Raw genomic sequence first — 18131 nt, forward strand, 5'->3', positions numbered from 1 at the left:
TAAGTATGTGAGTGAGAAAATGTTGACACGAAATAAGCATAAACACAAGAAATAAAATATACTGACAAATGACTTTGATCAAATCTTGTCCCTTGTCACTTAATAGAATCCTTTCACTTTTTTGCTTATGAATCTGTGTTTCAAGTTCATCTTTATAGAATTGCCAAGAACAAAGTTTACTAGATAATGGGAGATCTGTTTCTCCTGAAGTCACATACACACATATATCTGCATAACTAGTTGGGATGTCCCCACAGTGACACAAAAATAAATGACAACATATCAGCAGCTCCGAAATCTACCCATTGAATGTCCCCACCCCACCACAAAAAGCTCCAATCACTTCCAAGGTGACACTGAATAAGTCTTGTAGGAATCTGAGTGCCAATACCTTGGTGAACTGGCCAGGTGTAGGAATCAGCTACACTAGAGCCCATTCCTGAAGTGAGCATTGAATCTTGTGCAGAGCACCTTCATATCTTTGCAGACACAGAGGCTTCTTGTCCCATATGCTTGCATCCAGGGCTCAATACCCATGTACCCTTCTATATCCTAGCAAACACATGCCTTCCCAGACTTTACAGCAACTGTCCCTATGGCACTCTGTTAAGGACATGCCTATTAAGCAGCTCTTTCCTCCATCTACACCAGATGGAATGGACAGGGTCTTGTCTGCCACACACAAGTGAGCTAAGGAAACAAAACATCCAAGATGCCACCACTTACTGAAGTCTAAAGGAATGTGTCAGTGTCGAAAAGTGGAGTCAGAATGGTAGAAAAATTACCATGAATTCTAAGAGCAAACATTTACAAAATCCTTACTATGGTACAGACACTGTAGAAGGATTTTATCTCATTTACTCTTCACAGGTGTCCTTAGGTATTGCCAAGGGATTGGTTCCAGGACTGCCAATGGATACCAAAATCTTAGGATGCTCAAGTCTTATGTAAAATGGCATAGTATTTACATATAATCTACACACATTCTCCTTTATACTTCAAATCATTGCTAGATTTCTCATAACACCTAATACAATTGAGATGCTATGTAAACAGAGGTCATGCTGTATTACTTAGGAAATACAAGAAAAAGTCTGTATATGGTCAATGTTTATTCAACTTTTTTCCTGAAACTTTTTAGTTTATATTTTAATATGCAATTGATCAAATCTGTAGATGTAGAATATACTGAGGTCAGACTGTAGCATTATTCTTCCTATTTCACAGAAGCAATAATGGAAAGACAGCGAGGCTCAGTAACTTAAGCTGGGAACTGAACCCAAGCAGTCTGACTGTTGTACTGCCCAGATCACTTACTTTGGGTATAGTGAAACTGGGTTCCTATCTTACCCTGGCAACTTAATAACGGTGTCATCTTAAGGTAGTTCATAGTTGCTTTTCTTTTTCTTTCTGTGATTCTGGGGATCAAACCTAGGGCCTCAAGCATGCTAAGTGGGGGCTCTATCACAGCTATATTTCCAACCCTTAAAGTAGTTCTTTAATTTCTATTAGTAAACTATAGACAGGGTGAGAGAAATAGCTCAGGGGTTAAGAGCATTGGCTACTGTTCTAGAGGAACTGGGTTCAGTTCCCAGCACCCACATGGTAGCTAACAGCCATCCACAACTCCAGGTCCAGAGGAGTTAACACCTTCTTCTGGGCTACATAAGCACTGCATGCATGTGTGCACTTATAACCATGCAGCAAAAATACTAATACATATAAATGTATAAACAAAAACAAAAACAAGGGGGGGGGGGTTGAGATAGTCTCCCTGTATCACCAGCTGGCTTGGAACTTGCTATGTAGACCATGCTGGCCTTGATATCACAGAGATCAACCTGCCTCTGCCTCCTGAGTACTGGGATTAAAGATGTATGTACCACGTCTGGCAGCAAAATAGTTTTAAAAAACAGCAACTACAGGTTATGTTAGGCATTTGTTTATAAGTAATTAGTACATTGTATAATAGATAGTAAGCACTCAGTAAAGAGTAACTTTTGCATAAAGACTGTCATAATGTCTCACTTCCCAGTTAACTGTAGTTCACTTCCTGGTTTCTTTAATGTCTTGGGAAAACAAAATAAAACAAAAAAAAAAACCCAATATCCTTCCCTCCCCCACCATCTAAGTATCAAAACCGCTGGTATAAATTTAAATATTTGTATAAGTATACTTTATTTCCTTGCTTAATAAGTATTTCTCTTCATATTCAAAGGTATCATGTGGGGTATTTTTTTAAATCCTACCTGCTGCTGAAATTTTAAAACAAAATTCATTTCATTTGACTCTTGTAATTGCTATTTGACAATGAGATTATTATCTTTATTTTACAGGCAAGAAAAGAACCTTTATTCAAAGAAATAAAGTAACTTGTTCCAAGAAAACTATTAGGTACATTCAAACTTTAAAACTGAGATGCTTGCCTCAGTAGTTTTTGTTTGTTTTGTTGTTTTGTTGCTTATTCATTTTGTTTTGTTCTGTTTTCTAAGACAAGGTTTCAGTATACAGCCCAGACTAGCCTCCAACTTGCAATCCTCTGCCTCCTGAGTGCTGGGGTTATAAGCATGTACCACCAAGCCTGGTTGACACCTATGTTTTTTGAGGCCAAACTAAAAAAGCTCTTATTCACTTCAAGATAATATTTTGATACATAACAAGGTATCTAAGATACTATTTGGGGATCCCAAATAGGCATGGTAACAAATGAATACGTAAAGGGGAACAAGCCCTCCAGAATCTCGCTTCAGAATTCTAGAACTAAGATGTAGGTCTGAGAGCTTTAATCAGATTAGCAGCAAAGTCAAACACAAAGCAGGGAAACAGAGAACTGATTCCCCCTTGACACAGTGATTTGTAACCTCTTAGTTGTTAACACTGAACTTACAGAATTAGTACAGAACCCTTCACTTAATCCTACCAAAAATAAAAGATGACTTAGATGAATCTTTTTAGACTTTGTAATTCAAAATTAAACATAAGACATGTTTGCCTTGCTTAAAACTTCAGCTAGTAATGATTAAGCACTGATTAAAATATTAAAGCAGCTACTGAGCCCAACAGAAAAATAGGTAAACAGGCAAGACAAAGGAAGAAACATGTTTTTATTTATTATTGACAAAAAGTCATATAGCATATACTATGTGTCAAGTATCAGCTTAAGTACTTTTAAAATATTGATTAATTTAATCCTCATAAGTGAGCCATAAGCACAGAGAGCTTAAGTCATTTGTTCAAGTTCACATGGATGGTAAGCTGTGCAGCGAGGATACAACCCAGAGAGCATGGCTTCAAATGACCAATGAATACACACAAACGTGTTCAAGTCACACTTTTTAAAAACAAGTATAGTTGAAACAATAAAACACAACTTTACTTTGATACTGGCAAAGATGAAATAATTTGATTACAATATGGGTAAGGATTTGAATATTTTCTCACTTTATTTTATTTATTTATTGACAGGGTCTCACTATTTAGTCCTGGCTGGCCTGGAACTCTCTATGTAGATCAAGCTGGCCTCAAACTGAAGAGATCTGCCTGCCTTGGCCTCCACAATACTGGAATTAAAGGCACTTGCCACCATGCCTGGCTAGAATTGTAAATTTAAAGCCATCTGTTTAAAGGGCATTTTGGCAAAAGTCTAAAAATTAAATGGAAAAAAAAAAATGCCAGGTGTGGTGGTGCATACCTTTAATCCCAGCACTCAGGAGGCAGAGGCAGGCGGATCTCTGTGAGTTCAAGGCCAGCCTGGTCTACATAGTGAGTTCTAGAACAGCTGGGGCTACATGAGACCCTGTTTCAGAAAGAAAAAAAAGAAAAAAAAATCTTACTACTTTTTTTTTTTTTAAATAAACATCTATTCTAACCAAAACTCAGGTAGTTATGTACAGGGAAATTCACCTTTAGCCTCAGCATGAATCTACAGTTTACTAATGCATCAAGACATTTACACCCATCTAACATAGGCAGTTTCACCATAAGCAACTTTAGTGAAAACTCCCTACCATAGGACTTCCTAAGAGAGCCTCATGCAAGCCAGGCATCATAGCTCATGCCTGTAATTCCAGCATTGTAAGACTGGGGGCCAACCTGAGATAAAGAGTGAGACTCTGCCTCAAAAAATTTTAAAGCATATAAAAAAAAAAAGTTTCATGCTGGGCATGGTGGCTAATATGTGTGGTACCAACTACTCAGGAGGCTGGAGGATCTGCTGAGCCCACAGGTTCAGCACCATCCTCAGCAATACAGTCATATCTCATCTCATAAAACAAAACCAAGCATGGGCCTGGAGGGATGGCTCGACAGTTAAGAGCACTGGTTGCTCTTGCAGAGGACCTGGGTTTGGTTTCCAGCACCCATGTGGTGACTAACAACTGTCAGTAACTCCACACTTCCAGGAGATCTGATGCCCTCTTCTAACCTCTGTGGACATTGTACACACACACGTACACACAACACACGCACACACACACACACAGGTGCACTTACATTCATGCAGGCAAAACATTCATACACATGAAAAATAATTTAAAGCCAGGTATGGTAACGCACACTTTTAATCCCAGCATTTGGAGGCAGAGGCAGGTGGAGCTCTGTGAGACCAAGGCCAGCCTGGTCTACATAGTGAGTTTCAGGCCAGCTGTGGCTACAGAGAGACCTTGTCTCAAAAAGATTAAAAAAAAAAAAAATTAAAGGAAGAAAAGAAAATCCCACAAGTACAAACCAGGGGCCACACTAGAAAAGGAGAAGCCAGATTGATAAACCAAGGCCAACAGCAAAGAATGTGCCAAGAAACAAAGTGACTGAAAAGGAAATACACATGACCATTAAAGAGCTTTACCAAATGTAAAAAAATGCCAACTTAAAGTAATGAAATACATGCTTTACCTACAAAATTGGCACATTATTAAAATCCACAACATACATTATACTAGGAAGACTCATGCAACCAGCATGCTCACATACTACTTATATACATGACAATCAGTACAGCATTTCTGGAAAACAACTCACAAAGGGCACTTGGCAAAGGGCACTTAAGACAACTGCATTTCTTCTTGCTCTTGATTGTAAGCCTAGGAACCATTTTTCTACTAGAGTAATCAGCTACTTGTGCAAAGGTTCTTATTTTCCAGAGGGATTTTTAATACAGAAGGAAGAAGAGCACAAATAACGTCATGATGTTCTGGCACAATAAAATACTAGGAAGTTTTCAAAGACTAACAGCGTGTGTGTGTGTGTGTGTGTGTGTGTGTGTGTGTGTGTGTGTGTGTGTAATTTTTTAAGCAAAAGATAGTATCTTGTCATTTTTCTTCCTTCTTAAGCAATTTTCCACAGTTAATATATACACTATATTGGACATTGTTCCAAAGACCCATATTTATTCTTATTTTTATTACTGGAGAATTTAAAATAATGGTTTATTTATCTCTTTCTTTGTTGAGATAAAGCCTCAGAATGTAGCCCAGGCTGGCCTTGAACTCACAGCCATCCTTCTGCCTTAGCCTTCAGGCTATAATCCTTCCTGGGATTACAGGTTATACAGGTGTTCTATACCTAAGTAGAAATTTAAAATATAACAAGCATTTTAAAGTAACAAAGTATTATGGCAGTTTTTAAAATCTTTAGTAGCACATAAAATAACTGTGTGCTCTAGAATCAATGAGCTATGGTAGAATCAGAACAACACTTTAGTAGTTAGTGGTCAGGCTGTGGTTGTACCCTGCAGTCACTCCTATGAAAGCCTAGGCTGTTATGTGGGGTTCAATGATGGGCTTCATGGCCCACTCTGAATTTCAGTTAACAAACCACCTGCCAGCCAAAGTGAAAGGAGCACAAGCCCTGGATCTTATCTGAAAGCTTTCTGCTAGAGTGTTCTTGTGAGATGCTCAAAGGGAGTATGGAACTGATGACTGCAGCAGGGAAGAAAGTCCTGAAGAAAACAAGAAATGACAATATAACACCACATCACCTGCACTCTAAACTATAGCAGTGCATCACCTGCACACTAAACTGTAGCACCTGCACTCTTAACAGCAGAGAAGAAAAAGTGTGGAGAAAAGTAGATTCTGAGACATGGAAGAAATCACTAAGCAATGACTGGGCTCTGAATATAATTTTTTTCTTTTTATTTTATGTGTATACGTGTATTGCTGCATGTAGGTAAGTGTACCTGTGTTGTTAAATACTTTAAATTTGTTTCATGAATGAGGTCAGGAGAGATGGCTCAGAAGGTAAAGGTACTTGACACTAAGCTGATGATCTCAGATCAGTCCCCAGGACCCACATGATAGAAGGGGAGAAGTGATTCCCAAAAGTTGCCTTTTGACCTCCACATGCATGTACACACCATATACAAACAAACAAAAAAGTAAGATGAGTTTAAAACTGTCTCCAATTTAAAGAAAGTCTCAAGAATGAAAGCATTTTAAGTGATAAATTACTGTGTGTGGGAATTTAATCAACAGGTTTTTTTTCTTTTTTAATAGTACACACAAAAATAATGGTATGTTTTATAATCCATGAACTATGACATCACTTCTGATAAGAACAATAAAATGCTATCAAAGGACTGTATCCCATCAAAACTCTCATGTTAAAGACCTAACGTGTCCATGATGTGGCAGTGTTTAGAGATGAGATGGGGAGATAATAGGTTAGATGGACTCAGGTCCAATAGTCAGGTGATGTGAGGGCAGGCCCTGGTGATGCTACTAATACCCTTGTCAGAAGATAACCCTGAGAGCTTGCTGTCTCTCTCCACCACGTGCAGGCCCACAAGCCAGGAAGTGCCTTCACTAGAACCAGACATGGTGGCATCTTGGCCATTCCACCTCCAAAACTGAAATAAAGTAAATTCCTGTTGTTTTAGCTACCCCGTCTAGGATGTTTAGTTATGGCAGCTCAAGAAGACTAAGACAATAAACAAAAATCAAAACAGTTTTAGTATATGTTACTTGGAAAGATGTTTTCTAAAAGAAACTCCAGTTATCTAGAAACTGACCTTCTGGGGAAAGGGGGCCTGAGGGAAAACCTCTCACAAGGAGAGGATGCATTAACATCTAAACTGCTCAATTTGGGAAAATAAAGTTGAAGCACAATTACCAGGAGGACAGCAGGGTACAGGTGACCCCCTCTTAATTTGTAGCTTGCAACCAGGCTCCTAGCCTCAGCCTTCAGCCAATCCCATGACCTATTAAAAACTCAAGTAAGGGGCTGGCGAGATAGCTCAGCAGTTACGAGTATTTATTTTTCTTCCAGAGGATGTGAGTTCTATTCCTACCACCCATGTTGGCTCACATCTGCATAACTCCAACTCCAGGGGATTTAATACTCTCTTCTGGACCCCCCGCAGTCAGACACAACCACATAAATATACATGAATAAAAATAAAAAAATTTTTTTTTAAAGTCTCTAGGTAAGAGCCCGAACCACTTGTTCCGTATCAAGATACCATCATTCCTATCTGCTGTGCCCCGGGACATGCATCAAATCCAACAGCTCGGATACTTTTAAACCCCCTTAAATATGGGCAACTCTGTGGTGAAAACTTAAGAGTAGAGAATTAAAATCATCTGTTGAGGTACTTGTTTGGTTTTTATTTCCAAGACAACACTACGGTCCCCAAAACATAGGCCAAGAATTCAGAGTATGCTGGTCCTTTAGAGATGATGTATTTAAACCAGCCTGTCACTGAAGGGAAGGAGGGTGTGGGAGAGAATGGAAAGACATAGTTCCTACTTTTTAATGCTACAATTTTAGATGTGAATACAGGGCTCTCCATTCGAGGATCACAGTAGGGCCAGGCCTACACAACCAGTTACACACACACAGCCCTACACAACCAGACACACACACACACACACACACACACACACACACACACACACACGGCCATCCTCATCAACTGCAGTGCAACTGCCTGGTTAAAGTCTCCATTCCCTTTGACTGCTATAATGGTAAGTTTGGATCATCTTCCATGAAACAAAAGTTGATCCACATCAAAAATCTCTACATTTGCTAGAAGAGTACATGAAATCAAGTTTTCCATGTTTTTGAAGAAAAGAAACAAAAATCCTGGAATTCCTTAGCTACAAAGTGCAAACAACTCACATAAAAATTAAAACAGAATTTTTATGGGAATTAAGCTACAGACAGATGAGGCTCTTTGCAAAGTCTACACAAAATTAAGCCTTTTTTTGTTTGGTTGGTTTTTTTTTTTTTTTTTTTTTTTTTTTTGGTCTTTTTGAGATAGAGTCTCCCTATGGCCCCAGCTGTCCTGGAACCACTATGTAGACCAGGCTGGCCTTCAACTCACAGAGATCTGCCTGCCTCTGCCTCCAAGTGCTGGGATTAAAGGCATGCACCACCACGCCCGGCTTTAAGCCTTTTTTAAAACAGAAAAGCACCTTTAGTAGGAAAAAAATTTGGAAAGAAATTAAATTTAGTTAGAAAAACAACACAAAAACCCCCCACAAAACAAAAAGTTTCTAATTTGACATTTCTCTACTAAAGCTAGGTTTCCTTTTCCATACATACACATACAGAGGGGCTCAAGACAAAGCACTCTTGAGAGCTTCGCCACATCCTTTATGACGATCTGAGCAGGATGTGTCTTCCTGGAGATCCTACTGGCCATATGAAGAAGGTTCAGGATGATTGCCTCCCCCTTCCTCTGGGTTCAGACTTTTCTCCAAGTATGCCTGCACAGCAAACAGGAAGTTCACCATGAAACCATCATGGCCCATATGTGCAGATGCCTGACACATGATAAATGCTCAATACTTGTTCTCTAATGCTTTCATCCTTTACGTTTCCTTAAAACATAAGGAAAGATCTTCATTAATCAGGGAAGTGTTAGAGGAATTTTATAAACTGTACTTAGAAATCTGCTTGCCACCTCCTGAAATAAATTTTACAAGAGAAAATACCTTTTGGTTTAATTTTATACAAAGGATATAATGCAATTACCTAGTGGAGGCTCAAAGGTAAAAAATACAAAAGAAAATATTTTCAAAGTATAAACTACCACACAGCAAATGACTCAGAGCTTACCAGGAACATTATAAAGGAATGTTAAGAATGAGAGAAGCATTTTTATAATTTAACTGAATGGCAGAATCCATATTTAGGGACAGGAAGTCATAAAAAGAAGCTTCTAGAATATCATTCTTTGCCTGAGATCAGTCCTGCATTCTTGTCAACTTCCAGGGAAGGAACAAAAGTTTGTTCGAAGCCCAGTGTAGTCCACATCTGTAATCTCTCAGCACATGGGAGGCAGAGACAGGAGAATTGAAAGTTGAGGTACACTGCAAGTTTAAGGTCAGATTGGTTTATTTATTTTCTCTTCTTTAAGCTATTACAGTTTCCTCAAGAAAGAAACAATGTAGTAACCATGTAGAAGAAACCAGATATCAATCTAGCTAGTTTTGTAGAGTCTTGGATTTAATCCTAATAATATCTCTGTAAGGCAGTTTTGTGATGTTAAGAAATTTGTCCCATGTTTACATAGAAGGTGATCAAGTTGAAATGTGTGTCTCCTTTTTCAAAGTCTGCTTTTTGCGAACTCTGCACCATGTCTGAAGGACAACATAGAACAACTGGCGAGAGACCCTGTGAAATGCTGAGGAACAAAGCGGCGTTCCTGCTTCCACTGTAAACAAGCCTGGCTCCATTTGGTGCTCGCAACACAGCCCAATATTTTGCCTGTTAGCAAAAAATACCAAATACCCACAACTCAGCAAGACAGTCACTGCACCAAATTCCTAAATAATAGTTCACAGCCACAGAAAATGGGCAGTAGAGCACAGAATAATCAAAAGCAGCTTCATATTTTCTGGATAAAACAAAGCATCATTTGTATTGAAGCATTTTTAGAAGGTACCACTGAAAGCCAGACTGTGGCCTGAAATGGCTTAAAATACCATGTTTAACAATCACATCAATGGCTTTTTAACTTTAGAGAATAACAGCTTCCTTTTGCTTGAAATTCAAAGTGAAGAATTAGATGCAAAGTTAACAGATTAATTCAGTGCACATACAGGCTTACAGACTATCCACTGCCTTAATTAACACTGTTACAAGTGTATTTAGCCAACCACCTGGGTTTTAATGATGGAAAGGTGATGACCAAATGTTTATTAATAAATTGCTTCAAATAAGCCCCCTTCCTAAAACACACACACACACACAAAATTAAGTAGAAAGGGACAGACTAAAAAATAGCTATTATTTTGGCACATTAAAGAACTATTCCATAACCAGTCTGTATTTTGAGACACTAACCACAAGTACTTTTCTGTCTCAACTTGTACCTACTTAACATAGGTACTGATGACCCTGAGAGCTAGATGTGGCATGACTCTATGGAATCAAGATTGATAAACAGGCTACAGAAGGGGCAAATATGGGGAGTTACAGACACTTGTTAGCTGCCATGTGGGTGCTGGGAATTATATTTTTTCTTCAATATAAAGTTTGTATATGTTTTTCTTATTATTTACAGTTTTTTGCTATTATAACATGGGACTTTACTCCTTTTCTCAACAGAAAAGACAGTGGCTTCTTATGTTGCTCTTATATCTACTTCCTGGGGTAGAGAGATGGCTCAGCAGTTAAGAGCACTGGCTGCTCTTGCAGAGGATCCAAGTTTGATTTCCCAGCACGCACATGACAGCTATCAACTAACTGTCTGTAACTCCAGTTTTAGGGGATCCAATACCCTCTTCTGGTTTCTGTGGTCTTTGCAAGACACAGGTGCACTTACAAACATATAGGCAAAACACTCGTGCACATAAAAATAAAAATAAATTAGCCGGGTGTGGTGCCGTATGCCTTTAATCCCAGCACTTGGGAGGCAGAGATGGGTGGCTCTCTGAAGAGTTCGAGGCCAGCCTGGTCTACATAGTGAGTTCCAGGCCAGCAGGAGACTCTGTCTCAAAAAGACCAAAAAATAAAAAATAAAAATAATTAAAGTAAGTTTTTAAAAAACCTACACTGTAAACTCCTGTTAGGTCCAGATCTAATATCAGATATTCTAGATCTTAGAATATAGCATTTAATTTTAAGCAAATTTAATAACTAACAAAAATCTAATAAGAAAGATGAGTTGAAATCAAGAAACATGGTGGCAGGTAAGCTCTGCAGAGCTTTGAAGTAAAGACAACAGCTCATGTACTTGCTGTAGATCAAGATTCTGGCATAAAAACAAGGAGAAAAAAAATAGATGTCTTGGTCTAACCTCCCTCTATTATGGCTTCACACTGACTGTTAAAATTACATTTACTTATTTTGTGTGTGTGTGTGTGTGTGTGTGTGTGTGTGTGTGTATGTGTATGGGAAGGGTGTGCTCATGTGGAATTACACAACCTTCAGAAGTTGGTTCTCTCCCACTGGGCATGTGGGTCCCAGGGACCAAACTAATGCTGTCCATGAGGCTTGGCGAAGTTCCTTTACTGGCTGAGTCATCCTACCATCTCTTAATATTGATTTTTGTTCTCACAGATTGAATTCAAGTTCAAGAGGAATGCAATGTTCATTTTTACTGATGGAACAGTAGGGACAAAGAGAATACTCTTTCAGAAAAACATTTCAGAGTTTTAACACTGCATTCTGCAGTTTCCAGAAACTAACCTTTTGCCCACTACAAGCATAGGTAAAAACACAGTCATCTTTTTTTTTTTTTTTAAAGAATTTTTCCAATTTTAGCATTCACCCAATGGGTTTTGACCTCACTTTTTTAAAATTAAATTTTGTTGTATTTCATACAGAGTATCTCAAACAATCGGAATCATCTTTATAGCCCCACCCCCACTAGTACCCTCCCACAACCACACCCACCTACTGGAACCCATATACTTTATCCTGGGGATTAAGGCCCACTGTGTCAAGTCAATGTCCCCAGACATTCCCCAGTGCAAGTCCATTCATTTGCAGTTTAGTCGGATCCCTTTCTTTTATCTATCCAAACACCTCTTATCATTTTCCTTCCTTCCTTCCTTCCTTCCTTCCTTCCTTCCTTCCTTCCTTCCTTCCTTCCTTCCTTCCTCTTTCCTTCCTTCCTTTCTTTAACAGAGCATAGGTGGAGGTTTAAGAGGAGTGGTCCCCTCCCCCCCATTTACGGATGCACTGGAAAGTCCACACTGAAATACAGATCCTGTGACTTCCCAAAAGTCGCAGAAAATGATGAGAGGTTCTTCCTGGCATTCTCGGCTTCTATATCCTTAGCACCTCTCCCTCATGCAGCTAATTGACCTCACTTTCTATAATATACACATAACCTGAATTTCAACACTTACTATTTTTTTTTTTCCAAACAGCTTAGATACATATGATACATTCTTTTAGGGACAGGAGCTGAAAGAAAAACTTCTCAATACTTCTGAAAAGGGGTTGGGGAATAGAGTTCAGTGGCAGAATGCTTATAGCCCTAGGCTGAATGGGTGGTGGTGGTGGTGGTGGTAAATATTTAGCCAGGTGTACCAGCTCAGGACTGTAATCCCAGCAACTGGGAGGCTGAGGCAAAAAGGTTCAAGACCAGGCTAGGCCAGACCCTGCCTCAAGAACAACAACAAAAATGAAACAAAATACACAGTTCTTATAATATTTCTGAAAATTTTTGTTTTCTTTTGAAGATACTAAATCTAAATCAGTGGTTATATTTTCTAAATTCTCCAAATAAGCATAGCATAAAAGACTGCTAGAGAAAATCTGAAAGGCCAAAATAATTTTTTAGACAAGCATTTCCTAACTTTTATGATAGTGAGCTTAAGTACATGACAATATTCTTTTTTAAATTTTTTTTGCTTTATTTTTATTTTATGTGTACGCATATACTACATACATGTATGAAGGTACAATGGTGTCATACAAATCTATGAAGAATAGAAGAGGCCGTCAGATCCCCTGGAACTGGAGTTAGGGACAGTTGTTAGCTGCCATGTGGGTGCTGGGACTCAAACTGGGGTCTTTTGCAAGAACAGCTAGTGTTCTTAATCGCTGAGCCGTAGCTCCAGCCCATGACAATTTTCTTTTGTCTTTACAACAAAGATTGATCTTAATTGGAAATAGTCAAGAAGAATTTTTTTTTCCATATTGAAGGAAAAATTGTTACCCAGGTTTCATAGCAGTCTCGGGAGACTGGCTACCTTTAGCTTATAGAGAAACTCAGCTATGATTTATTTATTATATAATGAGAGTTGGCACAGAACTCAACATGGGAATTATCAAATTTTAAGTATTTACCAAAATCTTGTGCATGACTTCATCTGGATGTAAAATTCCATTTGCTTTGTTCCCAACACAATACAACCAGGTTCTAGTTAGGAGCAGGAGGGTATACAGGTCATACAGACGCTTTATGCAAAATGCTCCCATTACTTTTTCTAGTTGGTTTACCCTAGGGAATTCTTAGTGTAGGAACTATTATGAAGACAGGATTCAGAAAAAGCAGTACTTAATCTTAAAGACCAAAGGGATTATACCCCAGGTCCCATGTTCTGAAACTAGAAGTTCCAAAGGCAAACTGGGCTCACTGTCTGGCCCGCCTGAAAGGCATGGGTGCTGAACATCATTTCAACTTATTTCCCACAAGCCTGGCACTGGTCAAAGAGAACGGTAGGTCTTTTTTGAAAGACTCTGTTACTGCATAAGGAGTTTGTGACCCTGGCCCTGGGAGGGGGTGGGGTACCTGTTTGTTTGGCAGCTCCACTCCAATAGACAGCTTAGGATCTAAGCTTATGCCAAAAATCACAAAGGCTTCTAAGGAAACAAATAACCAAGTTTCTAGAATTAGTATCAGATGAGCCAAAACTTAAAAAAAAAAAAAAAAATTAACAGCTTTCAGAAAAATAATGAGAAAGACATTTTGGCCTTGACCCAGCAGAGGATGAATGTGCCCCTGGAAAGAAGTGATGTGAACTGAAATTTCTCCATAGTAACAATTCTAATTAATAATGCAAAGCTAGGGGTTGATTTTCTAAGGTTATGAGCTAACTATGTAGCCTTCTGTTTATATCATTAAAATCTGCCTTCTTTTACTCTTTGTGTCTGTTTACCTAGGTATTAATAAGAAGCTTATAATGCAATCCTAACAGCAACCTTGTAATAAAAATTCTACTTTTAAGATGAGTTTGCCGTTTTATAGACTCAGTTTAAGGGATAATCAGTAATAAGCAGAAATTTTATATATATCCCACATAACCAAAACATCTAGAGGGCCACTGAGTGTCTTAGAAAAGCATGGAAACAGAGATTAACAATACATAAGCTCTTTTGAATTAAAAAGCTAGCTATAAAGCCGGGTGTGGTGGCACACACCTTTAATTCCAGCACTCGGGAGGCAGAGGCAGGCAGATCTCTGTGAGCTCAAGGCCAGCCTGGTCTACATAGTGAGTTCTAGGACAGCTGGGGCTACAGGGAGACCCTGTCTCAAAAAGACCAAAAAAAAAAAAAAACTTCGTGATGTCTCAGTAATAAGTGTACTTTACCCATATTTTAACAGAAATGAAAAGTGAAATATCATTTGACATTAAGTAATTTTTAAAGGGCCGTTCTCCAATAAGACCAGATTAACATGGGTTTAAAGAGTGAAATGTAGCCTTTCAGGGCAGTTAATTCTTGAAGCTAACATTTTTATTATGCAACACAAGTAGACAGTACCTTGATTTTCTGTCAAGAGAAATAGGAATTTAAGACTGACTGAGCACCAGAATACCCTTGGAGGAGGGTTGCCACATAGAATGCAATGCCACTACAGTCACAATGGCCAAACAGGCCCCAGAACACTACAGACAGGAATGAAACTGAAGCCAAATTAAGCTGCTCTCCTTATAATGAGAGCGAGCAGTCTGGCATTAAGTGGGGCTACACCTGTTAGGAGTAAAATTTGATACTCAAAAACACAAGAACCAGTCAGGCAGCAGTTGGTCAAACATATAAAATGCACTGCATGTGGGACAAGGGAAAGGACTTTCTAGAAATCAAATTCCTGAACACACCTGCTATCCCTTAAAATCTTTAACTTTGCCTCTGGACCTGAATGGCCTGCTAAAATTATGAGCTTTTAATGTCATTTGGGGGAGGCTTTGGTTTAGAATTCAAACTGAATTTTCAAAGCCACTTCTCACTTTAAAAAAAAAAGCGCTGAGAAATATACTGAGCAACTCACAGCCTCCAGGGTGCTGTTTGTCCTGAGCTTCTGTCGGCCATTCCCAAAGTCATACACCCACCCAGACTGAAGCCAGTAGGATCTGGCCACGCAGCACCACGCAGCACCATGCAGCACCACTCAGCACCACGCAGCACCACCTAGCACCAGGCAGCACCACACAGCACCACCCAGCACCACGCAGCACCACCCAGCACCACCACCTCGGTAGCTCAACTCATTTTTGTACACATACCTGCTTCCTTCTTGTTGACTTTCCCTCCCTCTCGGCTCTTCTTTAGCACAGCCTTCAACATTTTCAACACTCCTCTGTCTCTAAAGAGAAAACGAAGAGGAAAAAAAGAGGACTTAAATATTGGAAAAATTGGAATACCGCTTGCATATTGACCTAAAATGTAATTCACACTTAAAAAAAAAAAGATCCCCTCAGGATATCAAAGGTACTCTTGGGTTTTATATTAATTTCCTATGAATAAAAGTATGGTGCTAGAGACACAGGAATGCTTTATAACTTTTAATGACGAGATCAGAAGTTCACTGTCATGTTATAAAAGTTACAAGAACCACACACAGTGCATTCTCCACATTCCACATCTAATTAAGGTTATGGGGCTAAACCTAGGTCCATCCATTATTAGTAATGAGACTTTTTGGCATAGTAATATAGCCTGCCAAGCCAAGCTCATCAAAATCAGAAAATAAAGATTAGGCCTAATAAGGAAGAAGTTACCTGGTTAAAAAAAAATGTTTTACAGATGCCACTAATTATAAACCACAAGAACCATTCTGAAAGGTTATTGGATTGAAACATATAAGCATTTGCAAAATAAATATGGAGGGACACATTTTAAGCCTGATGCCAGATTAAACAGTACACACTCATGTGCATTTTTACTATACATAGATATGACTTTGGGACAGGGAAGGTGGTGAGGAAAACAGGCCTATGGATTACTGCTGGATCTTTTAAAAGAATAAACTGCATTTTGCAGCAGGCTTGTACTGAGTTTATAAAAACAACACAATGGCCCAGGCCTAAGATGAAACTGGAAACCATCTCTACAGCAAGAGACAATGGGACCATTATTTCATCATGAAGCTAGTGTCCCTTAGCAATCTCCCCACCCAGTTTTAGTGTTTGTGGCTGGACAATCACAAACACTAAGAAATCCCAGTAGGTTGAATATCCAGCACACTTCACTGATGCACCAAGAGAAAACAGAAGGCAAGCAGGCTGCTCCAGGACAGAGAGGGTAAAGGGGAGGAAGGAGCAAGGGGAGGCAGGAGAAATGCCTTCTAGAGGACTCCCAAATATGCCTCCCTAACTTGAAGGCTTCAAATGGCCTCAGTGTGACAAGCACCCCTCAGTCCCCAGCAGAGAGAGTCAGAGAAGCCGATTGAGAAGGATAAGGAGGCTCTGTGCTGCCATTCACAGAATCACAAAATAAGCAAGCAGGGTGACCTCTCTTATCATTGGTCCAAGCCTGTATTTATTTTTCTGAACCCTTTGTTTTACTGATGAAGAAACAGAGACCCTGGGAGACTGACTCGCCCAGAGGTCACTCAGCTAATTAACAGCAGGGCCTGATTCCAAATGTGCAGAGTTCCAGCAGGGTTTTGCCTTCCACAGCTGGCTGGCTGGCCTCTCCTCTCAGATCAGTGAAAGCTTTGGGCAAACAAACAAACAAAACTGAAAGATATTAGGAAGATAATATCTTAGACAGCATTTGGAGAAAGTCATAGTGGTTATTAGGGTTAAATCGTCTTGCAAACAAGTCTTTACGCACAAAAGGAGCAGGGCTCAGAGCCTAATTCTGCTTTAGAAATGCTACTTGAATGGGCACAGTATCTTTCCATATGGAGAGCTGTGGAAATAAAGAGTTTCTCCTGACCATCAGAGCTTAAAGAAAACAATGCAAAGTGATGTGCGATTAAGAAGGGAAGACAAACAGGGCCTAGTGGTATATACCATCAGTCAGGAACCTGAGGCAGGAAGATCACCAATTTCAGGTCAAGCCTGGGTTACCTAGGAAAACTTTCTCTATGGAATTTTTTTTTTAATTAAAAAGGGCAGGCAAAATAAAACAGATACTTAATAGGCACACACATCATCTTTTTCTTCTTCAATCAGCTGTTAGGGTTTATAATTTAGCAAAGACTACACACTTTAAAAAGGGTATAAAATAGCAGCAGAGGCATACCATAAGTTTGCCATGGCATCTCACAGTCTGTGATAGCTGTTGCCCAGCTCTGTATTTACTGACTTTTTGGCCTGTTCAGGCCACAGCATGTCCATGAAGCTGCCCTTAATTTATCATCAGGGCATTCCCAATTTGCAGCAGAACAACCATGCCACCCACCTACAGAGCAAGTTCTAGACCACACTGACTTTTGGCACCTCATCCCGGATACATTACTTGCTTGTGTTGGGAGACCAGCTGTTTTTAGGATACTCACGTCTTCCACATCAGTGGTCTTAAGTGTAAGAGGATATCAAATATCTATTGTAATTTTTTATTCCTCCATAAATAGCAAGTCAGGGGAAAAGAGCTTAATTTTACTCTAAAAGCTATTCAACAGTGACATGGACAAATGGATTACACTGAGTGCAAAAGTAAGGACCCTACCAAAGAAAATGAGAATGTAAAAGATGTTTAAAAAGATATGGGAATGGAGATATTTTCCAAAATAGAAAAAATGAGAAAGCCTAAGCAAGTGATGAAGGTCTGTTTAGGTTTGTTATGATATATAAAGGATGAGACAAAAATAATATACACATCATCTTAAAATTTCTATGGTCATAGTTTAGTCAACTAGTTTAAGGAACAAAATATAAATCTAGATAAGTTTTATCTGAGAATATTTGGTTTTTCAACCCAAGCCTTATTTACATAGCACATGATAATTGAATGTACCAGACTAGTGGAACTAACCTTATTGGATGTTTAACAGTCATAGTTTG

The 18131-nt window shown here is 39.1% G+C and overlaps 1 protein-coding gene across 4 annotated transcripts in view; it reads right to left on the reverse strand.

The window, feature by feature from the left end:
- Positions 1–18131, reverse strand: part of Tanc1 (tetratricopeptide repeat, ankyrin repeat and coiled-coil containing 1) — a 246680-nt gene that overhangs the window by 135300 nt on the left and 93249 nt on the right. For all 4 annotated transcript variants that reach the window (XM_008826685.3, XM_008826683.3, XM_008826682.3 and 1 more), the window contains exon 3: positions 15405–15484. In XM_008826685.3, coding sequence (XP_008824907.1) covers positions 15405–15465 — 61 coding nt within the window. In that variant the 5' untranslated portion in view covers positions 15466–15484. The remainder of the gene's footprint in view (positions 1–15404; positions 15485–18131) is intronic.

The sequence above is a fragment of the Nannospalax galili genome, unplaced genomic scaffold (genome assembly GCF_000622305.1).
Source record: "Nannospalax galili isolate Female #2095 unplaced genomic scaffold, S.galili_v1.0 scaffold92, whole genome shotgun sequence".
NCBI lineage: Eukaryota > Metazoa > Chordata > Mammalia > Rodentia > Spalacidae > Nannospalax > Nannospalax galili.